Raw genomic sequence first — 13,501 nt, 5'->3', positions numbered from 1 at the left:
GTAAGTAAATTGATAATGTGATTTGATAATTTGCATCAATAAGTTTTGTTAAATCTAAATCATTATTAGTTTAATGTAAATATTTATCTCTTGTAACTTTGTTAAATTTGTCGGAACTAACTTGGAATTTCAAAACTATCATTTGATAATTAAGTCGGATGTAATTCATTAAAATATATTTTAAATTTTTTATATGCCTAACTTCGAGCCAATCTTATTCCATTGATATCATTAATTGATATGCCTTACTTCGAACCAATCTTATTCTATTGATATGATCAATTGATTCTTATATTATCAAGTGAGTTGAGTTTACATGTTATAAAGCCAAGTTTAATAATTTTATAAGCTCAAACTATTTTTCTCATTTCATTTTAATATAAAATTTATCTAAATCTACTTTAAATCATAATTTAAAGTAAATTTTAAATTTTTGATATTTATTTATTAAGCTAATTTTATAAGACCAACGTCATTTATTGATCTTTATATTTTCGAGAGAGTTAAAATTTACAAAATTTGAAACATAATTAGTTCTCAAATTTGTATAATTTTTGGATATATTTGTGTCATTTAGTAGTTAATTTTGAGTATTTAACATTTATTAAGTTAAGCCCACGACTATTTTTCTCCTTTTATGCCGACTTAAAAAATTATTTAAATTTAGTTTAAAATATTATAAATAGAATAGTATTATGGATGTATTATAATATGGATTAAACTTAAATTCAATTAATACAAAGTCAAAATTTATAAATATCTCTTTGCCAAGATTGTTTGATTTGTCAACGTTGTTGCTTAATTTTTTTGAATTCATCCAAACAAATTAATATTTAATTGGGTGATGTATGTTTAATTTTATTTGATAATTTAGTTGATTTATATTCAAAATATAAGATTCTATCATTATAATTTGAGTCATTCTACAGGATCATACGCGTTTACTAAACGTCTTATAGAAAGGAGACAAAAAGACAAAATTACCCCTACAAACTTTGCAAATTTGCAATGCACTGCTCTTGCCTCTACTCTCTCCTCGTTCCCTTCCCTTGGTCGCGCATCCATTGCCTTTGCTTCACCACCTCGCATCGCTGTCATGTCATTGCCTCTTCTCACCTCGTCGATCGTCGCTATATCTTTCAACGATAGTCAGCGAGACGAGGTGGTGATGGCAGTGAGATGACAATGACATGGCAGCGAGGCGTTGTGGCGAGGCGAAGGTAGCGAAAGCGTGGCCATGAGAGGAGAGAGCAAGGGCAGTGATTTACAAATTTGTAAAATTTGTGGGAGCAATTTTATATTTTTGCCTCCTTTTTATAAGGTGCTCGGTAAGTTTCTCGATCTTTTAAGACTTATAATTTTAAGCTCAGATTTAAATTTAATCCTCAAATATCTTTATTTATTAGCAGATCAATGATTATTTGCAACAGTCATAAATTAAATCAATTAAAATTTAACACCTTTACCTGATTCACTCTTATTTCCCTGTGACTATATTTTGGCGCGATGCCGGGGAGAGAGATGGCCGCCCGCCGGCGTATCGAAGAGAGAGAGAGCGAGCGTCGGAAAATTTGAAAAAGAGTCGGTGTACGCTGAAATTACAGATTTGCCCTAGTTGCTAGTATAAATTTGGCCTCGACTCCCCCTCATTCTTGTTCTCGACGACTGCCTGAACCTGGAGGTCAGAGCAAACTCCGTTGGGCGAAAGCTCCCTCTCTCCTCTCCGATGGCCGTGGCGTTGTCAGCCTCAAACCCTAGCCCCTCGTGCCCGAAGCATGCGTAGAACTAAACTCTACAATCATCATTTCTAGAAGACAATTGCTCGCGAATTCAATTTTCGCTGTTGTCCGTACGTGTTTTCCGTTACTTCCTCTCTTGAATCTTGGCAACTTTTTCCTTACGCATTGGTGCATATGTTATTGGAACCGAATTCCGTGTTTTGATTCGATAACCAGTAATTTCTACTTCGCTCACAATTTTGGATGCTGTCTCATGATCTCGACACGGTGCTTGAAAGTTCACTAATCGCTTCCAAACAATACCTTACCCGAATGATTGACGCACAGCTTTAACTGTTATTTTGATATTTCTCAACAAGTCGATTTCTTAGTAATTTACAAGACTAGGATGTTTTATAGTGTTTTTAGAGGTATCTTTTTGTGTACACACATGTGCAAATGTTCCTCTTCTCCTCTTACGACAGTCGTGAAGAGCAGAGCACTTAGGGTTGTGAATTCTGGTGGAATAGAGATCGGCTTTATGCTTACTGTTGAATTTCAGGGGAGTCCTTTTTTTTGAAATTTCACATACGAGGACAAACATATATGATAGAATTTGATTCTCTGCCGGAGAAAGGCAATAGGCTGGTCATACTGGATATAACCAATTCCGTTGATAACCATATTGTTAGACTTGCTTAGTGTCAGGCTCATAGGTGGCGTTTTTCCAGGTTCCAATTTGGCAGAACTTTTATATGTGCTGGGCCTGCATTTTGGCATTATCAAAATGATGATGCTGCAAGTTTCAACTTCTGTGGTATGTTCTGCCTTTCAGTTTATGCTGTAAATTACTGAACTTTTTTCCGTGTAGTAATTTGTTCATTCAAAGTTAATTGAACTGTTAGGGCTCATGTTTATTATCGTTTAGCACCAATCATGTTGTCTCTATCTGAGATTTTGGCACCATTTGGGCTATCAGTATATAATTGTGGTTCATGCTTATAATTTCAATACTATTCATTCACAGTGATGAAATTTTAAATGCTACCAGCTTCAAAGTTGTAAAATGATAATTAGCGTTTGAAATATTTCAAAATTATAGACTGCTGAAATTCTAGGTTTTATCTTTTATGGGTGCAATTTCTTTCTTTTTCAAGACATTGTCAGTTTTAGAGATTAGATTTCTTATCTTGATGTATGATTAATTGGCAAATATTTTCTAGGAGAAGGCAGGAGATTCTTTGACCACTATATTTTGATGGGCGAATTCCCTTCCTGCAATTTTGGTTTGTATGGATAGTGAAGGTTGTTATTCAGATTCATTTCCAGTGGTTTGTTGTTGTAATTTTGGTACAAAGAATTGTTGTCTCTATGAATTAAAAAGATTTGCTTGTCATTGCTAAGCTGTTAAATTGTCAAAAAAAAAAAAAAAGGTCTTTTGAATGCATGGGAATTAGGTTACATGCATTTGACAAGAAAATGTGAGAAGTTGTAAAATAATTGTTTCTCAAACACCAAAAAGGGAGTCCCCTCGAGGTTCCCTGCTTTGTGAGGCTCGGGAGAGGGTCGTTTTTGTGTGTAGGCTTACTCTTTACTTTCCAAAGAAGTTCTTTTGACAACTTGAACTTACGACCTTCCATTCATAGATGGGTAACCTTAACCTTACTATTGCTATCATGGCTTACCAAATAATAAAGATAACACTTTTTTTTGAAGATAATTACGATAGAGGAGTTTATTAAAGAGCATTAAATGGAGAAGCTATCCTGACTCAAAAGAATGATAAACTGTTATATTTCCTAACCAAAGAGGTAGGCTACTCTTCTCAGACTAAAACAAAACTTGCCTAAAAAACACCGACACTAACCAACAAAATCCTTTTTTTTTCCGGTAAGTTTTAATCAATAAAATCTGCACGTTGGTAAAATAGTAAACATCCTTGTTCTATGCATCCTCAACTTTGATAGGAAATAGAAAGGCTTCTCTACCCTTTATAATCTCTAGATGATCCACGTCATGCACAAAGAGTCCTTTAACTACATTCTCCTTCTATGCTTCCTCAACCTCTCTCTTTTTGCTAGGTTATGCTTCCTCCCCTTTACCCCAAGAAGTATTTATATTTTATATGGACATGGTGCACAAGCATGATTGACAACACTAGATGGATGTATTGACGTGACAATCTTTAAAAACATAGGACGTAAAATTGTCGAAATACAATAATGTTCTAATGCATATAATTAATATTGTATGTATTCAAAAATTACTATTTTCGATATTACAATTTACTTTTATTTTATTATATCAAAATTATGATTTTTATTAATTTATTTTCTTACATTTTACTTATTTTGGAAAAGTGTGAGTAGAAAGTCTGGATATCTACTGAATTGTTAACCACTATATGATCTAAAAGCTCAAGCTGGTAGATAAAGGGCTAACATTTTCTTTTCATATTGTTTCTTTTACTCTTCGCATGCCTCCTCATGTGTGGCCATGCTTGATTGCATAACTGGTCCAAACATGTGTAACAATTTAAATATTGAGTTAGTAGTGAGGTTTGAACTTAGGACCTTTGTGTGCTTTAATACCATGTTGAACTGTAAGCCACCAGAATTTAAAAGCTTAAGCTTGTAAATAAATGTTAAATTTATCTTTTTGTATTATTATTTTTACTCAATAATATCTAGTTTAGAAATCTCTATTAGTGAAGAAGTTTTGTTTGACTTCAACAGTCCTAAATTTGGAAGGTTGAAAAAGGAATGGCTAGTAAATATAAGCCGAGTTTGTATTTATGTTATAACTAATTTCAGACCTCTTTTTTGAAGTTAGAGTGTGGTTCTAATTTGGTCTGTTGATAGATATGTATGTCTTTGATATAGGCATCTGTCTCCCAACTGTCAATTTTCAGATATATTGAAAAAGATAGTAGGATGTGAGTATGATTGGAAGAGTATCCAATACATATTCAAAAGAATTTAATAGTTAATACATTATTTGACATGACATGGCAACTTTTAAAAATTAGGACTTTATCACTATTGGATCACCTAACTGTATTTGCTGCGAACAAGAAAAAAGTGCCAAATAAAGGTTAAGTAAAGCCTCAGAAATCCCTAGTAAAAAATTATTATGTGTAAGAAATACTCACCATTAGTCTTCTAGAGCCATTTCCAATTGATAGTTATGAGTATTCGTTATAGAATGGTGTATGGCAATCTCTAACATGGCATGAACTATGGGAAGTAAAAACCTTTTAAGGTGATACATGGGCAACTAGCTAAATGTAAGCTTGAGGAAAAGCACTTGGTGTCTCCATCCTCAAGCTAGAAGACAACTCAAGCAATCTAGTTTCAATGAAGGAACCTTGCTTAAGCTTCATGCCTCCCCTCCTAATCAAGCATCCATTTAGCTATTGACAAACTCTCATTGAGGAAGTCTCAATGAGCCTCTCCTCCTAGTCAACATGCTGTTGCTATTAGAGAAGATCGGCTAGGAAATCTACTTTGTAGTTGTCGTTTCAAGAAGTTTGCATAGCTATCAAAGAAGGCCATCAACTGTTGTTTTGTATAGAGATCTGAGAAGTTACTATTGTGGCTATTGTTATTTCAAGAGGCTATAGGTGAAAGGAGGAAGCAAGCGATTGCTGAAGATGCTAGCCCAAAAGCTTGAGGATTGGATTTACCGACTGGAGATTGGTCAAGTAAACATGATTGGGGTATGTATGACTTGATTTACTTTAGGCTTGCATAGATTTGGCTTGCCTTGTGTGTGGTTGGATTGAGATCGGTATGGTAGGTAATTTAGTCGAGGAATGATTTGTTAGATAACTCCTTAGATTCAAGTCTGATTTAGATTGTCTCTAAGATAAACTGAATCTGATTGTGAATAGGGGATAGGGGTTGATGTAGGAAACTTAATCCTACTAGAGTTGTGAGTTGTCTATAAATAGGCTGCCCTTAGTTCAGTTGTGGATGGACTATACCAATAACCTATGAGATGATGTAGCCAGATTATGGTTGTGTGTCCCACGAGTATGTGCCTCGATTTGATGACCAGTCCTTGGGGATGTGACAACTAGTTATCTGGAGTTGGGAGAGTTTGGTAGTTTATCCATTTAAATTAATTAGTAGATTATCCCCATTATTGTGGGATTGTGGATGTAGGTGTTGAGGTTGATCCACGTTAAATTTTTTGTGATTTCTAGGTGTTGTTTGTGCAATCTAATCCTAACACAATTGAAAGACAAGATGTAAAGAGATACAATTAAGATGGTTTGGACATGAGAGAAGATGATTGATAGAGACATTTGTGAGGTGAGTGGATAAAATGTAGGAAGCTTGTGGCTAGGGATGGCAATGGGTCCCCTAGTGGGTGCCAATTACCCATTTAAAATTAAAACAAGTATAAAAATTGAGATATAAAGCTTATTTGAAAATTTGTTAAAAGAAGTATGTAAATAGGTAAGTAGGCAATCCATTGCTACCCCTACTTGTAGCAAAAGAGGGAGAGGAAGACCAAATAAAAAACTTGGTAGGAAACTGTAACACCCCACTTTCTAGGCATGTTATAACTACAGGAATTTGGGATTTTTTTTTCAACAATCACACTTTGACCACAAAATTTCCTAAAATCCCCTTTTTACCCCCTTAACATAACCACCTCAATAAAAATAATGGCAGGTAATCAAAGTCTAGCATGGAACATTGTCTAGATCAAACCTAAAATGAAGTATAAAACTGTCACACATGAAGATCTTGGCTCGACATTGGCAGCCCATTTACAATTTTCACTGTCTTCTTATTCATTTCCTTTATGTTATGTTGTTATGTCTTTATTTACTTTATGTATTTGTGTTGGTTTGGATATTACAGCTGTAAAGGGGGGGGGGGGTTGTTAGAGATATTCTACAGGGGAGGCCATGTGTAAAGGGGCCTGGGAAAAAGACAAAATAGTTTGTTATTGGGGTGGGGATCTGCTGTGGCAGCACCCAGGCTAGAGGCATAAATATCCTCTAGAATCTGTTTGTAGAGGCATGTGAAAATCCAGAAGAAATCTTATGTTTTCTCTCTATTTTCATCTCTCTCTTTTCTCTTCTCTCCCTCTAATTCCAATATCTCTTTACCTTCTTCTTCTTCTCCATAATCCCTATTGCACTCTCTAATCCACACCGAATTAGAAGGTGGTTCTCATTGTCACATTGGAGTTGTGACAAACTTCAAATGAAAAGTATTTGTATATACATCCGTGTTGACTTCAAATAATAGTCAAGATTTGTTCAAGAAACAACATAATAAGAGTACAAAACCAAAGCATTGAATTTAGATATGCAAATAAGTCTAAAATTATAAGGAGGAAATTCATTATCTTCATGTTTTATTTGTAGGCTAATACCTGCCTCGATGGATCATTCGTCACATCTACATATATACACATTTTTGTAAAATAAAATATATTTGGGGGGTGAGCTATACATTTCAAAAACATTTTGCACAAAGTTTATTACACGAATAAACATTTTTAACAATTTAACAAGCATCATAAATATGCCAGATTGTATATTCATGTGTTTTTCAAAGATAGTAATTAGCATGTGCAAGACCATTTTATCACATATTGTTCAACATAATGTCATGCAATCATGTATTTTCATGTTAATTATGCAAATAAAATGTTCATACCACTTACCTCAAATTTGTTTGGAAGAAAAACCAGAAAAACCTTTGTGTTAGTGTTGGCTTCTGGTTTTTTGTTTGTGACCATGATGCACCCAAATTATTTTCCCGAACCTCAAGTATTTCCCAAACAATTTATTTTCTTCCAAATATTTTACTCTATTTTCTACAATTTCCCCCCCCCTTTTTTTTATTGGCATGTGTGATACACACAAGCCGCGCCACAACAGCTTCATGCCCCCAGCCTGCCTTGCACACGCGTCTTACGCACTCGAGCATTCCTTCTCTGGTGAAGCTTCTCGTCGCTGGCCATTGCTGCAATTTTTGACAACCTCTTCTTCTGGCCCTTTTCTCTCCTTTCTTCTGCTCTCCTATCTTCCCTTCTCTTTCCTCTCCTCTTTTCTGGCTGAGATGACTGCTAGTTGCTGCTGTTGGTGCCTTGCCAGACTCGTTTTCTGGCGAGGTGGCAGTTTCTCATGAGTCACGACCTCCAAATTCCTCCTCAAATCCTCACCAAAATTCACCTTGAAGTACTCAATCTCTTCCTCTATTCCTTCTGTACCTCCCTTGAATCTTTATTTTATGAAACAGGATATGGAAAGCCAAAAATTTTATTGGATAATTCTCGGCTCCAACAACCTTGATATTCCCTCAATCACACCAAAAACACCCAAAACTTCATCGAAACACTCCTCGAGACTCCCAAAATCACCCTAAAAAGCCCTCCGATCAATAACCCTATCCCGATCTCCTTCAAAAGCCTCTCAAACTTGCCCATTTTTGAAGGAAACCTTGCCTCAACCCTCAGCTAAGAACACCTATTTATGGTCAAAATCGACTGCCCAAAATCCTTCAAACTCTATTGTTCTTTCTTCTTCCCCAAGTGCTAGGCCATCATCTGGCTGCCCTTAGCCTCGTAAGTTGGATTGCTAGAGTTGCAGTCCGTCGAAGCAAGTTGCTTGATTTTTTGAAATTACACTTTGACCCCATCTGTTTTTGATTTCTTGCACTCCAGCCCCTGTTTCACACCTTCAGCTTTTGGGAATTAGAGTAAAACCCCACATGATCTAAAAGTCTTATAGCTGAAAGATTTAAAAAAAAATATATTTTAGCACCTCAAAACATTTGGGAAATTATGTTTTCACGCAATATCCCTTTTTTTTTCTAAAATTATCAAATCAACCTTGGTAGGTTTTAGGCCTTCACAAATACCAAAATGCTTGTGCGGATTTTTTTTAGCCTCTGTAAATTACTAAAACACCCCTCAACTTTACATATTTTTGTTTTTCTCCTTGTTTGAAAATTTTCTGAAAATTTTCGGATATTACAAAAACCCTTAAATGTGGCATACGATATAATGGCTTTGTAGAAAATATGATCATAGATAGAGATAGCTAGAGGTCTAGAATTCATGTACCTAACTTCACCTAGTAGGATTAAGCTTGTGATTGTTGTTGCTATCTCTCTAATATCAAAAGTTTTCACCTAAAACTGCCATTTATGGACACATCCCACCATAGAGAATCCAAACCCTCCTTGGTGCCTTGTTCATACAATGAACCTAGACAATTACATCTCCCAAAAATTTAGGTTTCATTTAAACTCAATTTTGTAATGCATATCATGCCTAATGCCCAAAACCTAGTTTTCCATGGAAGTTCCTTCGCCTAGAGCTAATCGAGAATTGAAGGAATGGTCCTTTCTAATCCATCCTTTAGATGCCATTGCCATTTAGAGGTTCAAAAACTTCATTCGATCTCCTTAGTCCTTATGCATCTTAGATCTAGCGTATCTTGAGAAATTGCCCTGTAATAGATCAATGCCTTTTTGAATCTCTCTCGTATGACATTGATGTTTTAGCAGCCAAATCACCCCCAATAACCGTAATTCTTCATCATCTTCCAATATATTCCCCTTTTTGGTGCATAGATCCACAACCTACCTTTTTGTACGCAAGCCAAATGACAATCAATCAAATGGTTAATCATGGATCTCCATCTACAGAAAGGCCAAATAGAAAACAACCACGAGGTCGAAGGTGTCGTTGGAGCCATGTTCAAGTATGGATCTGTTGATGAGTCATTTCACATCAAAAGTGTAACCACGAAAGCTGGATATATTTTGTTTTCAGGAGTACATGTTTTTGTTTGTCTTTGATAGCATTAAGGATTATTTGATCCTGTTTGTGATTGCAAATTATTTCTTTTTCATGAGTGCTTTACATGTCCTATTACTGATGTCATGATAATAATCAAACGCAACAAACTAGTTTAGAAATTTTATCAGCGTTATGATTTCTTGCATTTGATGTCTGTTTCTTTGCTTGTTAGCAAACTTTTATTTGAAGTGACAAAGGGAAAAAAAGGTTGATTGGAATCATTGGATGCACAATAATTTTTGCCTTCTCATTTTGCGGTGAAAAGGGTTAGCATTTATAAACTATGGTTTTACTAAAATGCATATGTTTCAGCTATTATTTTACATTTTTGTAGTTAATTATTGTATATTGAATAAATTCTGCAATGTAATTACCTGGGGTTGATTTTAAACAATTTAAGGCGTGGTAATTGGACTAGCAAAGGAAAGATGAGCTTCTTATGTAAATTATTGCAAGAAGTGAATCTTTATCAGTTTTATATTTGCAATATATACTTCTTTTATGCATAGGAATGGAGAATGGTGCCTTTATGAAAATAAAGTTGGGATAAAGTGATTTACAATTTCACCTCTTGTGTTTTTATTCCATTAGCCTTACTGGAGATGTTTGTGAAATTATTTTCTTCCTAAGGTTTTCTTATTCTTGAGTAAACTATTGATATCATCCTTGCACACTACATAACTGCAGCAGAATTAGCTGTTCATTTATCATATTAGTTATGAATGTGTAATCTGCATGCATATTTGTAACCATTCAAGAATTAAATTCTGCTTCTCAATTTCATGAAAACATGAGAATAAAAGAAATTTGGTCTCCCCTCTCTCTTCAAACCAAGAGAAAAATGAAAAAGAGGAAATAAATCAAAATAAATTCTGGCAACGGAAAAGTTAAGGAAATGTATAATTCAATGCCTAAGATGTTTTTTTTTTTATTGCAATCAATGATACAGTAATCAGCAAAAATTTCTTAATATGGAAGTTTCTGCACTCTCTTAACAGGCCTTTTCTTTTTCCTTTTTTTTACTTGGTTTCCTTATGGTTGTCATGAAAGTTTCTTTTAACTTGTTTGCTTTGTGATATTTGTATGCTTTAACACCATGTTTTATGCCTTCAGCAAGATATATGAGTAAATGCTACATTTCATTGCCTTCCATCTCCATGTCATGCAGTATGTCTTAGTTTTTGTCTCTGCATTTGTCATATTCATATGGTGTGAAGTAATAAATCTGTATTTTTCTTTAAGCCTATAAATCTGTATTTTTCTTTAAGCCTGAGCTACCAGAAGGAGTGCCATCATTTGTGCGCATTGATCAGAATGATTTCTTGGGCCGAAAGTAAGTTTCTTGTCACCCTGTTCTTGTTTCCTTTTTTGAGAATCTTACCCACTTTTCTTCTGAGATCATGTCCTTGGTGAACTTAAACAAAATTTGTGCATATAAGGATATATTTGCAAGATCTTGATAGAAGTTTGCAATAAACTATGTGATTTTTTTTTTTTCATTGCAAAACAGAATCTAGGACTTCTGTTATAGAACGTTTGATATTTGAATAATAAGTCCTTTGTTTTCTTAGTAAGTATTTTGTTAATTGGAGATATACAGGGTTCATAATATCAGATTGTCATGGAACTTGCATTTAAACATTTTTCAATGACATTTAACCTAATGGCATGTACCTAAAGCAATTATTTATTTGAGTTATGTATTTTTTGATGACTGTTAAACATGACTTATTCTGTTAGCAGACTATAAAATCTGAGTCTAAAATTTGGAAATTCTAAAGTTTATTTGACTTGAAGTTGAATTCTATACTGATGATTTTAGCCATGTATCATTTGGGTAATTGGAAAGGTTGCTTTTGAAGGAGATCGGTTCTGTTTGTTTTATAATGGAACTAGAGATGGAGTTCTAATGTTGGTTTCCTCTCAGAATGATGGAAGTTCCTACTGAGCACTTTCTTTCTATATCTAATAGTTTTTGCACACTATTTTTACCTATAAAATTGGTTTCTTATAGAAAATAATAATAGTAGTAAGAATTCTGTTTTTCAAGACACTTTTATAAGTTTCCTTGTCTTGCTGCACACCCTGACTGTATTACATTCAATGGCAGATGAAAATTTGAGTGGATTTGATAGATCATTTGTGTCTTTTGAAGTTATTGGTGACTGTTCAATTTCTTGTTGATAACAGCTTATGCAGATGCGTCTACTGTAGGACTTCCCTTCTCACACAATTATTCTAGTGCTTGGCATTGTTTTTTATTTTATTCTTTTGTTTCTATAAATGGGGTGGAGGATTCTGGCAGGATAGAGTCAGATGCAGTCATTGCCAAATTATTGCCTTTTTTTTTTTTTTTTTTCTGTTTGTATAGTTGTGTATTAACAATGATGACTTGCTTCAGTGAGTTATTTTATCTGATATATGTGTTGTGTTCCTAGACACAAAAAGCTGAAAGAAGAGGACATTGCCATCTGTGAGTGTAAATATACTGCCAATGATCCTGACAGTGCATGTGGGGATAGGTGTTTGAATGTTCTAACAAGCACTGAATGCACTCCTGGCTACTGTCCCTGCAGTGACTATTGCAAGAATCAGGTAAGGATTTGGTCAATATGTGTGTGTTCATGTATTTGAATAGGTTGGCATGCTGTATTGCATGTTTTTTTATACTAAGATTGATGTTACCATTCAATAGAATGTTTGAACCTGGTATTTTTGCTTATATTTCTCTAGAATATGGGATATAATGGTCTTACAGAAGATATTTCTTGTTTAGCAAAAGAAAAAAAGAAAGAGAAGCAGAAGAAGAAGATATGGTCATAGATAGAGATAATTGGAGAGATCCAATCCATGTAGCTGACCCTATTGAGTGGAATTAAGGCTTGGTTTCGTTGTTCTCTGAAATATGATTCCTAAGCAGAAAGTTTACATTTTTTTAATTAACAGATGTATTTGATATGTGTAAAAGCGTTCCAGATGTCTATTCTCGCAGAAAAAAAAACTGAAAAAACAATGGTTCTAAATCCTGATATCTTCTTTAGGAGCAAGGAAGAAACATATTGTATAATTGTGGGCATCTAGCTAATGTTTTTGATGATTTAATGTAAATTACTTCCTGGTCAAATGACTTGTTTTATATTTGCATCTGTATCATAAAGTGAACTAATTCAAGATCAGCTTTTCTTTTCCCCTTTTATGGACCCTGTTTATGTGTGTGTCTAATATCGTGTTGAAGCTGAGGACACTTCCGTTTATTTTGCTTGATAGTTGGTGTTAAAATTGAAAATAGAAGGGACTATGAAAGGGAGCACATAAACGAGGAGGGTTGTGTTAGGTAGCCGACAGCCAACGTAAAACTTAGTCGGATCCAAAACATGAACTCTAGACAAATTATGAAAAATCGTTTGGGCGTGGGCGTAACCCTTCATAGTGACGCGCTACACTGCCCCCGTGTAGTGACAAATGAGCTAGGGCCGCTGCATCGGCGCCCGGATGTAGTGATAAATGAGCAAAGGTTCCCGCATTTGCTTGGACGGATGTGGGTAAAGAAGCTAGTCCAAAATCAAAATCAAAACCAAAATCAAAATCAAAACCAAAACCAAAATCAAAATCAAAAACAAAATCAAATTCAAAGTCAAGGCCAAAAACAAAATCAAATCCAAAGTCAAGGCCAAAAACAAAATCATAGATTAAGGATTGGGTCATGGAATATAGGAACATTAACAGGCAAAGCTATGGAAGTGGTGGATGTGATGATTAGGAGAAAAATTAATATTATGTGCCTTCAAGAGACGAGATGGGTAGGGAAAAAAGCAAAAACTTTATCAGAAGCTGGATATAAAATATGGTACACAGGAACTGATCGAGCAAAAAATGGAATGGGGATTATTATGGATAAAAGCTTAATAGATGAGGTAGTGGATGTAAAGAGAATGGGGGATAGGATTATT

The 13,501-nt window shown here is 34.7% G+C and overlaps 1 protein-coding gene across 3 annotated transcripts in view; it reads left to right on the top strand.

Moving 5' to 3' along the window:
• Positions 1-1,491: 1,491 nt before the first annotated feature.
• The window catches only part of LOC127807440 (histone-lysine N-methyltransferase ASHH1), a 65,177-nt gene continuing 53,167 nt past the window's right edge, over positions 1,492-13,501 (top strand). Inside the window, exons 1-5 of one of the 3 annotated variants that reach the window (XM_052345281.1) lie at positions 1,492-1,849; positions 2,450-2,535; positions 2,942-3,023; positions 10,794-10,884; positions 11,990-12,146. In XM_052345281.1, coding sequence (XP_052201241.1) covers positions 3,011-3,023; positions 10,794-10,884; positions 11,990-12,146 — 261 coding nt within the window. In that variant the 5' untranslated portion in view covers positions 1,492-1,849; positions 2,450-2,535; positions 2,942-3,010. The remainder of the gene's footprint in view (positions 1,850-2,449; positions 2,536-2,941; positions 3,024-10,793; positions 10,885-11,989; positions 12,147-13,501) is intronic. The other 2 variants (XM_052345279.1, XM_052345280.1) reach the window with 2 other exon arrangements.

The sequence above is a fragment of the Diospyros lotus genome, chromosome 8, assembly GCF_014633365.1.
Source record: "Diospyros lotus cultivar Yz01 chromosome 8, ASM1463336v1, whole genome shotgun sequence".
NCBI lineage: Eukaryota > Viridiplantae > Streptophyta > Magnoliopsida > Ericales > Ebenaceae > Diospyros > Diospyros lotus.
The sequence above is the reverse complement of the archived record's forward strand: the minus strand, read 5'-3'. Positions and strand labels throughout refer to the sequence as shown.